Raw genomic sequence first — 17,109 nt, 5'->3', positions numbered from 1 at the left:
TTTGGAAAATTGCAAGAGGATTTCAACAAGTTACTAAAACCGGCTATAAAATACTTTTAAATTCAGCTTGTTTAGTGGCTATCTTAGCATCTGTGGTTATTTGCTCATGTGGTTAGAGCAGGATATGAACCAAGCAAACAGCACCTTCATCCCCCAACCCTTGGTACCTGCACATTTTAACAGTCAATCAGAGCAAAGTTCATTTGTGTTATTCAAAATTCTAGGCCCTACTGATTTTTCTAAGAGTCTGAAAGCAGGACCTGCCTTTTAGGAGTTTTATAAGTTTTATCTTAACTATATTTGCTTCAATTCTATGGTTTATTTTAGTGGCAGGAGACTGGATTTTCATTGGGGTGGGGAGTTAAACCAAGTCAAACACACACACAACCCTCAGTGTGAGCATCTCACTTTTATTAGAATACAGCCAAAGAGCATGAAGAAACAGCCGAATAGATACAGGAACTTTCCAAACAGCAAAAGGGTACCAACAACATCAGTTTTTTTTAAAAAAAGAACTATGCAAATCCCTGGGTACAATATGTAAAAGAAAACAACCTAAGAAAAGGCAACAAAAAAGAGTATTATGGCACCCTAAATAACAAATTTATTACGGCATAAGCTTTTGTAGACTACAGCCTACTTTGTTGGATGCAGAAAATGAAATCATAGTTGGCAAGTATATACGAGAAAATGATTAGGTGGGAGCTGGATGGCAATGAGGTATGAAAATTACAGTCAGTGATAACAGGCAGTTTAAATGTATGTTCAGCTGGCACAGTGAGAAAGTTACATTAACACCAAAAGTGGGAAATAGAACAGAGAACCTCCACTGCTTAGTCAGCCCAATGCACTTTGGTTTCTAATTTTGTCAGGGGCACTCCAAAACAAAGCAGCACAGTATTTGTGCACGCTCTGTCGCAAAGGGGTTTTGCATAGAACACAGCACATAGAAAACCAGAGAGTATTGTTTCCTTTGGCAGTGCCTCAAGGGAGATTCGTGTGGGGCTGAACGAGTAAAGGATTTATTTTAATGTTGGTGCCTTCCCTCCACTTCAGTGCCAAACTGCCGTGCCATAGGGAACGTGGAGTGTGTGTGTGCGCGTGTGCATGTGCCAACCTGGCACCCTCCAGATGTTCTAAACTCCATACGGCCATGCTGCCTGAGGCCGATGAGAATTGTAGTCTAAAACATCTGGATGGTACCAGGTTGCCAACAGTATTGATAGAGACATCCCAACAAAGCAATGCACGTCGCATTCCACACCACTCCACCCCCCCAAAAAAAACAAGGCATGCACCGAAAATATGTCCTGATTAATTCCACACCCAGCATTGCATCGATAGGCATGGAAGCTGAGGGGAGTGTTCAACTAATGCGTCCCGCCAGCACCAGGATTTCTACTTGCACAATGAGACTTCCCCCCTCCCCCAAACTGCTGCAGAGCGTTGGCAAGACCGCAGAAATAGGTTGGAGGGGGCAGGGGAGCAGAGGGAGAGAATATTCCATCATGCAAGCAGAAATCCCAGTGTGTCACTAGGTTGGCTACAGCCCCATACGTACAACTGCTGCAATCGTTTGTGTGCCTTTCCCTTCCGAACTGACTGCCTCCTGAAAGGAAACAGGGTCACATGCTTAACCACCTGACCGGTACTTAAGATTTCCATACAGGAAGATGCCCTGAGGGCGTTCCCACCCAAGTGATTTAAGCAGAGGAAGCAAGGAGGGAGCTGGCCACAGACCCCAACTGATAGAGGGGGGTGTATTGCAATGAGAAGTAAGAGTGCTTAGGAGTTGCAAATCCAGGGAATGTCTATATACAAAGAGGAGATTCCTCAGAAATCATAGTACAGTGGTACCTCAGGTTACATATGCTTCAGGTTACAGACGCTTCAGGTTACAGAATCTGCTAACCCAGAAATAGTACCTTGGGTTAAGAACTTTGCTTAAGGATGAGAACGGAAAACGCGTGGTGGCAGCGGGAGGCCCCATTAGCTAAAGTGGTGCTTTAGGTTAAGAACGGTTTCAGGTTAAGAATGGACCTCCGGAACGAATTAAGTTCGTAACCAGAGTTACCACTGTATCTTTTATCAAAAACCAGAGATACCACTGTACTCCCAAGGTTTAATAAGCCCAGCCTCTACCAGTTTGAACTCGATGTCTTCTGGTTCTAACTGGCATATTTTGATGGCCCCCTTCCCAACCCAAAACCAGGGATAGATTTGTTCTCCATTGAATGTGGCCGGAGGGAAGGTAAAGATTAAGGTTTCAGGATTGCTGGCATTGCAAAATGACACCTCCCCTTTGTCGTAATCTAGATACACCTGGATCTTCTTGAGGGGTTTTGGCACGGTCAAGGGAATAGGACCTTGAAGGGTGAAAGCCCAGTACCCCTTGTCTAACCCAACTCTGTCTAGGCCTACTCCCCAGATTCCGGCATCAGGGTTAAAGTCCAGAGGGCCCTTCCTCTCCACAGATTTTCTGGCCACCCCAGCACCCCATTCTATCGCCTCTTCCACATCAACTTCCCAGTAGACTCTCCCCGAGGTGTATCCGTTTAAGCCCAGAACACACTGACGGTCCTCAAATCTCTCAGGGTGATAAGGCATCTCCTCAGGCAACTCGTGCGACTCCCAGGCGCTTCCCTGGTCCTCTGAAAGGACCAGCGAGGTGTGCGCTGTGTCACGATCCAAGTACACACTTTCTGCAAGAGGAAGGGGAGGTTATAGGATGGCTAAGCTGCTCTGCTGAAAAAGAATTACTGTATTTATTTTAAAAATATACTACTTGATATAATAAAAAATCTATGCTGTTTACTTTTTAAAAATTGTAATAAAAATGTACTGTTTTTATTGTAATTATTTGTATGATGTATAATAGATGATAGATGGAGATAAAATACTATCGATGTTTAGTTGTTTTTTAATTATTGGTTTTCCTATGTTTTTAGTGTTTCTTATTTTTATCGGTAAGCTGCCTTGATGTAACGATCTCAGGCAGGCAAGCAAGCCTCGATAAGAATTAATGACTCCCTGGCAGTTTTATGGCGCGTTCATTTACAAGTTACACTCAGAGAGTGGCTCCCAGCCTGCCGCTCTTGAAAGGAGTTGCTCATTCTGAAACTCTGCCTTGGTCACAACAGAAAATACGCCAACGTCCAGCCTTTCCCCTGTTGCACTTCCGTTGCATTCTGACGTTTACAGCTCTCCTGGAATGAGGAGGAGGAGGAGGGGGGGGAATTCCCACACCCCTCTCTCAAAGGAGGAACTCTGACCTCTGACTCTCTGCTGGTTGCCTAGCAACTTCCCTACTGCCATCTATTTCTCCCCCTTCTTGTGAGCTGTCCATGTCTGCTCTAGCTGAGTCAGAGAACTCTTGGTGAAGGGGGAGAGTCGAGCCCAATTCCTCCTGCTCCAGAGTCAGACTCTGTCTCTGCTTGTACTAGCAATCTTTCATCTCCCGAGTCCGACTCTTCCCCGTCCAATTCAGCCACGTCCCTGACACTTGAGGCTGTCAGGGCAAAAGGCAGAATATAAAGAAATACATAAGAGGAAGAAGAATTTCCTTCACCTTTAGCCATGATTGCAAGGGATGCTAGGTTCAGCAGCATCTGGAGGGGAAAGGCTGCCCACATCCTTTGAGTACCGTGACCATTTCTGGGCTCCATCACTATAGCAATCGTAACAGCATCCCAATAAGGGCCATAGTATACAACTGCCATAACAAGGGATCCTGTTCGTGGATCTGCCACACCAAGTCCAGTTTGACTCTCAGCTATCCCCCTGTGAACTCACCTTGTTCATATTTCTTCAGGACTTCATTTCTGGCTTTCCACAGCTCAGTTGCCATCTGACCTAGAAAGGGCAGGGAGGATAACAGAAAGCATTAGAATAGGGGTCCCTAAACCCTTTTGTGGATGAACTTCAGTGATGTTTTCTGCAGCTTGTCTGAGGATTTGTGACTGAAGATGAGGGACTGCACATCCATCACACCAAATATTCCTACTGATTTTTAATTGCATGTTTGTGGTTGTAATTTAGTGTGCCATATCGCAATTTAAATTCTGCTCTGCTGCAAGTGAATGGGCACTGAAGAGAGCTGTGAGGAGGAAGGGGCCTTCTCACGAGTAGGGGTCCACCAAGGGCATCACGCCCAAAGGCGCTCCAGGACTGTGAGCCAGGATTGAAGCCGATAGCCTTGTTTCACTCTATCACAGGAAGTGAACCATCCACTCCTCTCCTGCTTACTGATACCTTTGAATTTCTGAAACGTCTTCTTCAAAGTTTTATTTAGCTCAGTGATTTCGTAGCATTTGTTTTCCAGATCCCCGGAACTGTTTTCCTTATAATGTTCTTCACCAAACCTGGAGAGGGGGAAATAACAGCATGCTGTTCACTTGTCTTCTGTTGATTTGCTTCTGCAAAAATGAACTTTTGAGGAACACAAAATTACACACACACGCGCGTCACTGAAAGTATTGAACCATCAGGAAAACAGCCCAAGTCTATCTCCCACTACACTTATGTTAAGATGGTGATAACGGACAGATCAAAAGGAAGGAGGCCATGATTAGTGCAAAAGTTCCTCTGGAGAGGGACGTAAAAAATTCTACTTGTGGAAGGTGGAGGGAGGAGGCGAAAGGATGAGATACATACCAGTTGATTCTTGACCTCCCCTGCAAAATGAATGAGTCGTGTGTAGTCATAGCTATGTTATTCTGTCTGACACCACGGAAAAGATAAGGGGAGGCATTTGATTTAAGCTCAGCAAAGGATTTAACAATGTTTTATTATGTCCTCCCCCCTTGACTGAGGTTGAATGGACTTTATTTAAATTATCTTTGGACTGGACCAGGAGTTTAAGGGAGCAATTAAAAGAAGATGAACGGCTGCTAACTAAATCTGGCAAGAGCCTGCGTTTGTGAAAAGGCTGGGTTTTTTTATTATTATTATTTATAGCCGTAACCTGTTGGTGAACAGAGGAAGGAATGATCTCCAAGGAATGGAATGTGACCGAACAAAGGAGGATGGGAATTAACTATCTCAACACACCAGGTCTGGGAACAACGTTTATGCAGGACCACAAACATGAAATGGATTTTATATTTATGAAAAGTAACAGAGGTGCTGAATGTGAGGAAACTAGCAAGGTCGGCTGTGCGAATGGACTAACATCAAGAGAAGGATGAAGAGGAGTTTAAACAAGAATGAAGTGGCTACATCAGGAAGTAATGAACATATGTTTGCAACAGGAGTGGGAAAACATTTTGTATTAAATTTAAATAATTTGGACTGGTTTGTAATAATTTGGAAAACCAATAAAAATAATACATGTAAGATACATACCAGTTGGTGAACGTTTCATCTTCCTAGAAGAAGGAGAAACAGAGAAAACGAGTAGTCAAGTTTCTAGGGATATGAAAAAATGGGTATCTATGAAGTTGTAAAAAGTCAACTCCCATTAAAATCCATCGGGATCCCAGTTTGGTGTGTCTTACCATTTTGCAGGGCTCTATGGTGACGTGAGAGAATTTCCACCCCCAAGTGCACCAGTGCCGCTGTTTTTAAGGAATTATTCTGCCAGCCTCGTGTTTAGTTGTAGCACAGAGATTGGTGCAGCTAGGAACTGCAGTTGCCACACAGTGAGCAGATTTAATCCTTAGACCTCATGGCCGTGTGAGGGAGTCTAAACGCATGCGTTTTCCTCATCGTTCGAATCTTGGGGTGGATTAAAACCCCAGGGTGCCATGTGAGATTGCACAACCCTGCTTGCAATCTACCACTTCAGACGGGGGGGGGGGACGGGACCCTCATTGGATTGCTCTCCCCTATTAAACACACACAGATGCCTCCCTCTAGATGGAAAGCTAGAACAGAAAGATAGATTAAAACCCTTCGCTTGGACATGCTAGTTTCTAATGTGCAGATATTTGGGGTTGATGCATTCTAGCATGGAACCGCCTCACTTGTTTTCTGATAGCATTGCTCAGGAAGGCCTATTCCACATTCTGTACATGCATGTTCTTCCGTTTTTGTTTGGTTGGTTGGTTAGTTTGTCGTAAGTGACTTTGGGTTGCCTTGGGCAAGAAAAAGTGACTAACAAATGTAAATCATAGTAGTAGCAGTAGTAACAGCAATAATTGAAATGTGATCAGTTTGGCTAACAGGAAAAGCAGTCTACTTACTTCTGTCAGCTTTTCCAACCTGTTCCGGCATCAACTAGCATTTTTTGAAACACACCCATATGCAAAATTGCATCATTTCTAGCATACCGTACTATTCCTGTAGCACCCTGCTTGTGGTTAACGCTTAGCTGGAATGAAATATTCAACGCAGCAATAGAGAAATTAAAATAATAATTTATTTGTCAGACAAATAAATGAGAGACACAGTGGTATATGGTTACCAAAGCTCTGCCCACTCCAGCCCTGATGGTCAGCACTTATATTTCCTCAGCTCAGCCCCCTTGCTCCTCCTTTGGCTGCCTCTGTCCAATCAGCCTGGTTGAAATTCCTATTGGCTGTTTGCTCGAACCAATCATAAAAGATACACCCATTTCCTATTGCCTTTTATGGGAGACAAAGAGCTATATTTCCTTCTATCTATAAATGGCAAATAAGTAGTCATATATCTTAGATTAACATTATTATACCTTAATTAACATTTCACCTTTTGCCCTATTGCCCTATTCACTGCAAAACAGATGGCTAAAACAGATGGTGCATGGTTTTTTAATTTTTATCTTAAAAGGATCTTGGGTTCTCCTCTCACACATTATCAATGAAAGATCTCCTTCTTTGGAGGTCTTTAAGCAGAGGCTTGACAACCATATGTCAGGAGTGCTCTGATGGTGTTTCCTGTTTGGCAGGGAGTTGGACTCGATGGCCCTTGTGGTCTCTTCCAACTCCATGATTCTATGATTCTATGAAATAAGAATCTAACATAAGAATCTAACATTTCTTACTTTCTAAATCTTTTGCATAATTACATTTAAGCCAATATATTTCATACATTAACATATATAGCTTTTTAGAAGGAAAGGAAAGGCCTTTTCAAAGTAAAAACGGAACTTAATAAAAACAGTTTTGAAAGCAACTCCTTAGATCTACACCCCCCCTTTCAAGCCAGCTGCTGTTTCTATTAGCTCTTTCCCTTTTAACCTTAGGAAGATGTGGCTCAAGTTTAATGGGAGGCACAATAATTATTACTATTTACCAATTCTTAATTGTGTTTTTGTAGCTTGATTGTATTCTATAATTTGTATGGTCAGTGTGACCTTTTGCTCCCAGCCTGTAATTTCCTTTTACAACCCTGAAATACTGCTATAGATAATGGGGCCCTTAAACAGGAAGATAAACAGCTGCCAGAGTATTCAACCACCTGCTTTATGCCTGGCATGAGAGATACAAACATTTGCAAATATATATTTAAGCTCATTTTAAAATACAGATCTTGATCAGATGCCTCATAATACAGATCTTGATCAGATGCCTCATTCCGTCTATAAGACGTTTTGGTTTTTTTTAGCTTAAAACAATGCTTATAAACTGGGGTCGTCTTATACATGGGTAGTGCAGGGGGGCAGTGGAAATGATTTCTATCTTGAGTAGTAGATCACTGGTGTTATTGCGTGTGATAGCCTGCTGCAGCAATGTTCGCTTGCAATTGGTCGCTGCTGCAAGAATGTCCGCTGGCGATTGGTCTCCGCTGCGGCAATTGGGTGTGTGATTGGCGGCTGCTGGTGTCGATCGGAAATAAGATAGGAGTCTTCTCCACTGCGTTTGATCGGAAGCGTTTGGAATTTGGGTGAGCTTTCTTTTGGCATTCCTCCCATTCTGGACAATCTCTCCCCCCCCCCCTTTTAATATTGAGTCCCCAAAATTAGAGGGCGTCTTATCCAAGGGAATAAGACAGGAAAGTGTGGTATTTTTCTCAAATGTGCATTTGAGAAATGCAAGTTTTCCCTTAAAATGCACGTTTTCCCTTAATATGTGCATTTTTGTATGGCATTCACCTTAAAATCTGCCCACAAATTTGGAGAAGTGTGGACTCTGAAGCATAGCTGTGTTCTGATCCGCATACCAGTCTCTGGAAGTTCCCGTCTAACTTCTTTGCCTAAAAATGCAAATTAAGAGCTATCTTTGAGCATCAGGAGCAGTAATGGATTGTGCTGCACAGGGTTCAGTTCCCCACAACAGGAAAGGGATTACGACTGCAAATGAACCATGTCTGCAACTTGCACTTTGAAAACCGCTCGTGCCGCTGCATGAGCAGTGCAAAATCCCATGTTGATTTCTGAAACCTGGGCTTCGCAATCCTCACTGCAGGAGCGTGCATTTTTTACAACACTCTCACCTTGCAAAATTCATCCGATCGGTGACGATGTATCTTCTCTGCCTCACTGATCAAGACATCGACTTGGGGTGGTCCTTTCAGGAGCTCCAGGAACTGCGCCTGATCCTTGAAAGACTGGCAGAAGTTTTCGACCTCTGACCACAGGTATGAAATTTATGGCATGCAATGCCTTAAGAGAGAATATTATGAAAATGATATACATGACCCCAGTCAAGCTTGCAAAAATATATCATTTGCCCGATAACAAATGTTGGAAATGTAAGGAGGTTGAAGGTACATTCTTTCACCTTTGGTGGACGTGCCCAAAGATTAAGGCTTTCTGGGAAATGATTTATAATGAAATGAAAAAGGTATTTAAGTATACCTTCTTGAAAAAACCAGAGGCTTTTCTCTTGGGCATAGTCGGCCATTTGGTGCCAAAGAAGAACTTTTTTTATGTATGCTACAACGGCAGCAAGAATACTTATAGCAAAGCACTGGAAGACTCAAGATCTACCCACTCTGGAAGAATGGCAGATGAAGTTGATTGACTGTATGGGACTGGCAGAAATGACCGGCAGAATCCGTGACCAGGGAGAAGAGTCGGCAGAAGAAGATTGGAAGAAATTTAAGGACTATTTACAGAAATACTACAAAATTAATGAACTCTGAAAAGATGCTGGATTGAACTTTTGTGGTCTCTAGCTGTTATGATAAAGATAACAGGGATTAAAATTGTTTAAGTCATAAAATTTAAAAAGTTGAGTGGAAAATAAGGTGTTAATTAAAAGGAATGTTAAGAGATTAGGATTTGCTGGATTAACAATTTGAACTAGAAAACAAGAAGGGGAGGTACGAGGAAGTCAGAGAAACATGTTACTGAAAAATTGTTATTGAAATTGATTTGTTTTCAATATTTTTCTTTTTCTTTTTCTTTTTGTGTTTGCATAAAATTGGAAAACTTAATAAATATTTATAAAAAAAAATAGTAAAAGTTATCCCGTGTCCTGACAACAACAAAAAAAAAACAACAAAAAAGAAGTTTTCGACCTCAGTCACTAACACCTGGTGTGCAAGGCTTGCCTGATCCTGTAGTGGGACAGAAACAAAGAACAAGCCAAACAAGAAAATTATTCCTCGCAGCAGAACCGTAGGGTCAAACTATATATGCTAAACCTATGATGACTGGATCATAGGCCTGCAAGCATCTTACCCATTGCCTTTCCCAACAGATTTCATGTTATTATTTGGCTGCCTACAGACAATGCATTTAAAACACATGACTTAGCCCCATAGAATCCTGGGAAGTGTAGTTTGTTAAGGGTGTTGAGAAGCGTAGCTCTGAGGGCTACAGTTCTCGGGATTCTTTGAATGAAGCTGCATGTTTTAAATGTATGGTATGTCCCTGGCAAATCAAGTTGATGGAATATGCCAAAAATTAACTGGAAAGCTCAGAAGCCAAGACGACAAATTCAGAAAAGAATGGGAAATGTTTATTATATATATGCAAAAGTATTGTAAACAAGTTAACACACTGGCAGGATTTTAAGAACACTTGTAATTTTAGAAATATAATAGGAAAAAAAAGGTTGAAAATTTTTTGGAGTAGTAATGATAGGCAGTTGAAAAGAAAAATTAAGGAATCAGAGGAGGGGGTGGAGGGAAGATTTGGAGAATTCCTATTTTTGGATTTGAAATTGTTTTGACATACAGTTGTGTGTGTGTGCGACTATTGTTTCTGTTATGGTGATTTTTACCTTTGTATAGTTGGAAGAAAATCTAATAAAATATATTTAAAAATAAAATAAATGTATGGTATGTCCGCAGCCTCTTTTTGATTTATTTCACACATACGTGAGTATTGCTGTTTTCCTTCGGACCACACCAGCGAGGCGGGGTGTGTGTGTGTCTTGTTGTCTGGGCAGCCCAGGACCTCCATACACACCACCCAGGCTTGCACCCTGGGAAGGTCACTTCATTGCTGCTAATGTTTGACTTCACCCTCAGAGGCGCACTCCATTGTCTCTTGTGACAGGCGGGTGCCAACAACATGAGTAGACAGATACAACAGCTTGTACTTGCATTCAGTGCAACGTATAAACAAGCCTCAAACTAGTGGGCAGTTCATACTGTCAGGAAGCTCTTTCTAATGTTCAGGCAAGAACTTTTTGTTCTTACGTGAGGGCTGAAATAAAAAACGATGATGCACTTTTTAATGGACTGGAAAGCGTGCAGGCAACGTGCTAGTTTAGGTAGCCCTCTCATAAGATGGTCAGAGTGTGGTGGTTTGGACAGGACTTCTGCCCTGAGTACTCACAGCTTGGTTGTTTTGATGGTTTTATTATGCTGTGTTACTGCATAATGAAAATAAACACACACACAGAGACACACACACACACACACACACACACAGAGAGAGAGAGAGAGAGAGAGAGAGAGAGAGAGAGAGAGAGAGAGAGAGAGAGAGAGAAACTTGAACCCATTGGTTTGGGTCTTACCATCCAGGGCAACAGAAAATAAAATTTGGTCTCTTGAGTAAGTGCCTGACATTCAGTTACTTGAAAATGACTATCAAATAGCTTCTTAATTCTCTCTCTCTCTCCTCCTGGGGAATGAGATAAGGCATAGCAGTGGGGCAGGGACTTCTCCCAGTCCACAGCAGGCCTCATATGCTGTCTCATGTAAACCAAGCATCCATCTGTAAGTGCTGAGTGCTTATGCAAGACTTACCAGCAGTTCCTTGGCACCACATGCAAGAGCTTCTTTGAACCTTTCAACCGAAGCTTGTTGTTGCTTCAGCTTGCTCAGAATTTGCTCCTAAGAGGAAGTTGTGAAGGGGAGGAGAGAATTGGATTTTAGTTTGTTCCTGCCTTCAGACACATTACAGTTAGATTTCTCAGGTGTAAGAACTTGGAGAAAAGGTCCTTGCATTCAGGAGTAAAAGGTAGTTGCAGTTTCTTTGCAGTTTCCTGCCCCAGAATACAACTCAGTCCCCCTGCCCACATTCAGGCTGCATTCATAGGACAGTTGGTTCTGTTTCTCTGACAGTTGAGTTCTGCAATATATCTGAGCTTCTATATGGAATAAAAGCCACTTCCAGACATATAGCAGAATATAGCGCAAATTTTATTGGCAAGCATTTCTTTTTTTTCCTGGATGCAAATAACATGGGAAATTGGCTATATTCTGCTGTACTACTGGAAGTGGATGGTTGGTGCCTTTTACGCCTCCTTTCGGCAACTCCATCTTGTTCCACCTTGTGGCAGGTGGGAGTCCTGTCACGACAGTCTTCAAGAAAGACCAAGCCTACTGGCTGCTGTTTTGCTCTGGTATTCCTGGCTGGTGTCCTTGTTTTTTTGTCCAAGGGAGCCCTCAGATTTCTCCGTTAACACAACCATTCCCCAGAAGGCCACAATTTTATGTCTCCCACAATGCCTCATTCCTGCGTGAACCAGCGTTTCCCAACTTCACTATAGGGGGTCTTGTAGCCTGGGCAGCCCAAGACCTCCATAGACACTGCCCAGACTGGCACCCCAGGGAGGTCACTTTGGTGTTGCTAATGCAGTGGTTTGACTTCAAAACAACCACATAATCTAAAAAGGGAGATGGGGGGAACCCTTATACAGTGGTACCTCTGGTTATGTACTTAATTCGTTTTGGAGGTCCGTTCTTGACCTGAAACTGTTCTTAACCTGAGGTACCACTTTAGCTAATGGGGCCTCCCGCCGCTGCCATGCAATTTCTGTTCTTATCCTGAAGCAAAGTTCTTAACCTGAGGTACTATTTCTGGGTTAGCGGAGTCTTTCCCAGCTTAGTTCGCTTCTCATGCAACTGGTTTACCACACAGGCACCACGTAAGGGAATAATAATAATAATAATAATAGTAATAATAATAATAATTTATCCAACCACTCTGGGCGGCTCCCAACAGAATATTAAAAATATAATAAAACATTAAACATTAAAAACTTCCCTAAACAGGAAACTTCGGCCACAGTGCACCCAAGCAGTTGTTGCTTTGCCACAGCACACCTAATCCCCACACATTCTAAAAAGATAGGGGCTGCAGCAGACAGTGCTGAGGGAAATACACATTCACAAGTGACAAGGACAAAACTTGGGGTAGGGTACTTAAGTTTCTCAACTTCGCTAGGTTCTATCCCTGCTAGTTCAGAATTAGTCAAGTTCAAGCAAGACACCATAGCCAAGCCAACTGAAGCAAAACAGCGGCTTGGAAGCCTGATTGTTTATTGTTGCAAAAAGGTTCCAACTCCCAAGCAAAAAAACAAGGAAGAAGAAACCCAGAACAAAGGACCCATGAGTAAATCTCATGGGAATGTGTGCAGCTGGTGTTATCTGGTTTCAAAACTTTCAGCACAGCTCGACCTAGTCAGAATACTTGGATGCTTGACTGATAACACCCAAGGTTCTGAGCAGAAGGCAGGCATGAAGGGGCTGAAATAAAATAAAAAAATGGAAGAAGGTTCACACATATCTGTGTTCTGGTCTGCCTGCTCCAAGGTGGATATTGGGGCTTACAACTCATGCAGATAGCCTTTTGGTTGGACCAGAGGAAATTAGAAAGGAAATTAGAGGGGGGGGCGGGAAGAGAGATTAAAAATTAATATTCTGGAATATTTGCACTCTGCGTTTAGTGTAAAAATCTGCCAGAAGCACCTTTTATTACAGTATACATGCAAGTTGGGTCACTCAAAGCATCAGGAGGTTTTTCCCAGGAAGTTCCAAGCAGATCAGACACCTTATATAAAGGCATTTCAAAGTTTCGCTAACAGCAGGCAGAAAAGTACAGAATAGGTTGATGGGCGCAGAAAGACTCTTGCTGTGAAGACAGCATAAGGGCTGCTTTTTTCAGTTTCGTTTTCTGAAAACTCATGACTCCCCCTAACCTCACCCAGACTTTTGTTAGAACTTGAGAAGTGATGAGGCCCAGGCAGCTTTCCCCAACAACATATTGATTAAATAAATAAATGAAACAGAGATAGAAAGCAAGGGAATAGGAATGGAAAGCTCTTATAGGAGGCAGAAGTGAATGTGAAATGACCAGAGCAGGGGGAGGGATGAAAGAAAACTAACAGTTTGGGGATGAGGAATAAGGTATAAATTGAATGCAAAAGGGGATTGGGAGAAGAAATTACAGGAGATGGGTAAAAATAATTTGAGAGAAAGGTGGGGATGGGAAGGGAGCACTAAATTCTGCCTAACATGGGGAGGCTGAGTCACAATACCTCCAGAGCAGATGGAGGAAAACTGAGCTATGGAACTGCTTGCCACAAGGAAGATATTGTGGGAAAGATTTCAGCTATTTCCAAAGATGGGTCAGAGAGCAGTAAAAAGTGATGTTAGTAATTGCCAGCTGATTATGCCAACCTCGGCCTCCATTTTGTGTCTGGCTCTGCCCTTACACCGCCACTAGACACTTGTGGAGTGATTTTGTGGGGTTTTTTTGGCCCCACAAAAATAAGTCTGGCGACTTGTTTTTTTCAATTTAGGGCTACAGATTTAAACAAATGAGAGATGTGATTTGGCAAAAGACGTATTTCTTTTTGTTAACTGATACAGATTGCGCCACATTAAAAAGTTTAAAATGTTGATAAATAAAATATGTTCTGAAGGCATAAGGTTTTTTTTGTTTGTTTAGTCATTTAGTCGTGTCCGACTCTTCGTGACCCCATGGACCAGAGCACGCCAGGCATAAGGTTAGACCATCACAAACACATCCTCTCAGATCGGCTGATTATATAAACAAACCACTCACCCCCCCTTTTTGGTGCCTTAATTTAATTTTGCGTGTTGTCATTTTTCTTTTTTATGGCTAGTGGCCTCAGAAGTTGAATGGGTCTCTCTGGACATCATGTAAGGGCACTGAGGGAGAGTCCTGGCTGAAATTTGACTTTGGGCAAGACGCAACCTATTCTAAAGAAACATTAATAACAATTACAGTGGTACCTCGGGTTAAGAACTTAATTCGTTCCGGAGGTCCGTTCTTAACCTGAAACCGTTCTTAACCTGAGGTACCACTTTAGCTAATGGGGCCTCCCGCTGCCGCCGCGCAATTTATGTTCTCATCCTGAAGCAAAGTTCTTAACCTGAGGTACTATTTCTGGGTTAGCGGAGTCTGTAACCTGAAGCGTATGTAACCTGAAGTGACTATAACCTGAGGCACCACTGTACATACTTTTGCCACCCCCCACCCTATCTGAAAGCTATTATTACCTTTCGCTCGTCAATAGCCTTCTGTATGGGCAGGATGGTGTGGTCCTGATGCTGAACCTCACACTTTGCACAGATCAGGATGCTGTCCTTTTGGCAGAAAAGTGTCAGAGGCTTCTTGTGCGAAGGGCAGGTGCTCTCGGACACGGCTGGCTCTTTCAGGCTTCCCCAGGTGATCTGCCGACTTGCCTCCACCATCTTCTTCAGCGGCCCGTTTTGCTGCAGCTCGGCCTTCAAGAAACACCTCTTGCACCGAGGGCAGCAGACGTTCTTAAGGGAGCCTTTCCAGTGCTTAGTGATGCAAGCTTTGCAGAAGTTATGCCCGCATCCGATGAGCATCACTGGGTCCATGAACTCCTTCAGGCAGAAGGAGCAAGTGAGCTCATGGAGAAGGGACTGGACTGGGTTTGCAGAAGCCATGGCTTTGCTTGAGGAGCGAGAGAGAAAAGAAGAAGCTGCCAACAGTTTCCGGCTTCAAAGAGTGAGAAGGAGAAGAGGGAAGTGTCAATTCTTGTACTGAGATTCTGTATTGTGATGACTTGCATTCCGCCCACTCCAAAAAGAGAGAGAGACACACCTACCTACCCCCCCTCTTTTGGTGGGCACAAGTCTGACTCCGGCCATATTTACACAGGGAACTACTTCAGTTTTATTATAATACATGGTTTAACACACTTTTAAATTCGTTTTTAAGTTTGCCAAACTGCAGGGAAATGCAGAAGCTGTCCAAGTCAAAGTCATTAATTATTTGGGAAGATACATTCAAGCAGTTGTTGAAATTCCAATATCAGCTACAGTGGTACCTCAGGTTACATACGCTTCAGGTTGCATACGCTTCAGGTTACAGACTCCGCTAACCCAGAAATATTACCTCTGGTTAAGAACTTTACTTCAGGATGAGAACAGAAATAGCGTGGTGGCAGTGGGAGGCCCCATTAGCTAAAGTGGTGCTTCAGGTTAAGAACAGTTTCAGTCTAAGAATGGACCTCCGGAACGAATTAAGTACTTAACCCGAGGTACCACTGTATATGGTTACAAAACATGCGTTATCCTCAACTGCACTGTTTACATCGAACATAGGAAAATATCTGGCTCGTATGTCTGAGCAAACTTTAAAAAAATACTTATTGCATTTATATCCAACTTTTCTCCTCCAAGGAGCTCAAAGTGGTGTACGTGGTTCTTTCTGACATGAAAATATGAAAGCATTCAATTTAATATGCTCTCATACATTCTTATATTAAATTTGATGTTATTATGCTACATTTTCTTTTTCCTGTATTGTATACAGTGCTCTTATTCTGGGGGGACGCAGGGGTTCGCATACCCTAAACATTTTGTAAATCTAATTCTGGCCTCATTGAGGGGCAGTATTTCAATATGAGTAGGAAAATGACTGTACCCCTAAATATTTTTTTAGGAAAAAAGCACTGATTGTATATATTTGTATATTGCTTCTTTCTACACATTTCTGTACCTTTTTATGTTTCTTTTATTTTCCTCTCTATCTTTGTATCACTTTATAATTGAAACCTTTTCAATAAAAAGATTAAATATGAAAAGATGAAACCCTGCCTAAGTGTTAAAATTTAGGAGATTAATCTTGACACCTTGGACCACCAGAAATGTAGAAACAAACTTCTCTGTGTTAAGATGTTTCCCAACATTTACATACTTTCCTGTTTTCCTAAAGAGTGTATCTTCCATTTACTATTTTAGGCTTCCTCATCTAAAACCCATTTTTCCTCAGGCATTCCGATGAATCTCAGACAGACAGATTCACTAAAGACAAAAGTATCAAAAGAATCACTACTCAAGATAGATGGTTTTATTTTCCATTTTATTGAAACAAAACTAAGAGGCTCACATACTCAAACAGAAACAATAGCTATGCAAAACGTCTCCACCTCAGAGCAGTAGAAAGGGTTTAGTAAGCAGTCAGGAAGATCTGTCTTCAAGGGGAAAAGGTATAGACAGAATCAGAATGCTAGCATTTCATGAAGATTATACAGGAAGATTATCATTCAGAAGAACCACCCAAGATCTCCCTGACGGCCCCCACCTTTAGGGTGTCAGGAAACTCAAAGTGTATTTCAAATCCTTCTTTTGTAAATGGAGAACAGCAAGATGGATGACGTAGAAATCATAGCAAACACTGACATTCCATAATGGAAGAAAGGATTGTGTTAAATTGACAAGAGATTGAAGCAATCAGTCAAAAACCCACCCCACCCACCCTTTTAAAATACCGGGAAATTCAAATGCTTCTAAAAACATTATTTTTGTAAACAGAAGTATATCCAAGCACTGACTAGATGATCAGTCCTGTTTTTGAATTAATCCCAGAAATATTCTTAGCTGTGTTCCTTTGCAAGTAGATGCAATTAATTGTTTTAAGACATTTACCTGTAATTAAGAGACAGGGGTGAAATGACTGTATTTGTGTGCCTGTAACACCTTTCTTTTCCTGTAATATTGGTCCTGGTAGCAGTTAAATAAATACAGTGGTACCTCGGGTTACATACGCTTCAGGTTACAGACTCCGCT

General features: G+C 42.2%; 1 protein-coding gene across 2 annotated transcripts; it reads right to left on the bottom strand.

Moving 5' to 3' along the window:
- Positions 1–390: 390 nt before the first annotated feature.
- On the bottom strand, positions 391–15,119 carry LOC310756880 (zinc finger protein RFP-like). 2 transcript variants are annotated; one of them, XM_083601789.1, is made up of 9 exons: positions 14,566–15,119; positions 11,062–11,148; positions 9,382–9,420; positions 8,353–8,484; positions 5,344–5,366; positions 4,252–4,361; positions 3,793–3,852; positions 2,078–2,702; positions 391–1,925 (listed from the first exon to the last, which is right to left on the bottom strand). In XM_083601789.1, the coding sequence occupies exons 1-8, from the start codon at positions 14,980–14,982 to the stop codon at positions 2,089–2,091; spliced, it is 1,482 nt and encodes a 493-aa protein (XP_083457915.1). In that variant the 5' UTR covers positions 14,983–15,119; the 3' UTR covers positions 391–1,925; positions 2,078–2,088. The 2 variants fall into 2 exon arrangements, with proteins under 2 accessions (XP_083457915.1, XP_083457914.1); XM_083601788.1 differs by having other exon boundaries at positions 391–2,702.
- Between the last annotated feature and the right edge of the window lie 1,990 nt (positions 15,120–17,109).

The sequence above is a fragment of the Podarcis filfolensis genome (assembly GCF_964270895.1).
Source record: "Podarcis filfolensis genome assembly, chromosome: 2".
Classification (NCBI taxonomy): domain Eukaryota; kingdom Metazoa; phylum Chordata; class Lepidosauria; order Squamata; family Lacertidae; genus Podarcis; species Podarcis filfolensis.
This window is presented reverse-complemented; position numbering and strand designations above follow the sequence as displayed.

Bases quoted from the DNA above. Each gene is read 5' to 3' on its own strand.
- LOC310756880 (XM_083601788.1), bottom strand. From the start codon at position 14,982: ATGGCTTCTGCAAACCCAGTCCAGTCCCTTCTCCATGAGCTCACTTGC. The intron at 4,362-5,343 runs GTATGTATCTTA...CCCCCTCTCCAG, and splicing joins GATGAAACGTTCACCAACTG to GTTTGGTGAAGAACATTATA. The intron at 3,853-4,251 runs GTATCAGTAAGC...TGCCCTTTCTAG, and splicing joins GACGTTTCAGAAATTCAAAG to GTCAGATGGCAACTGAGCTG.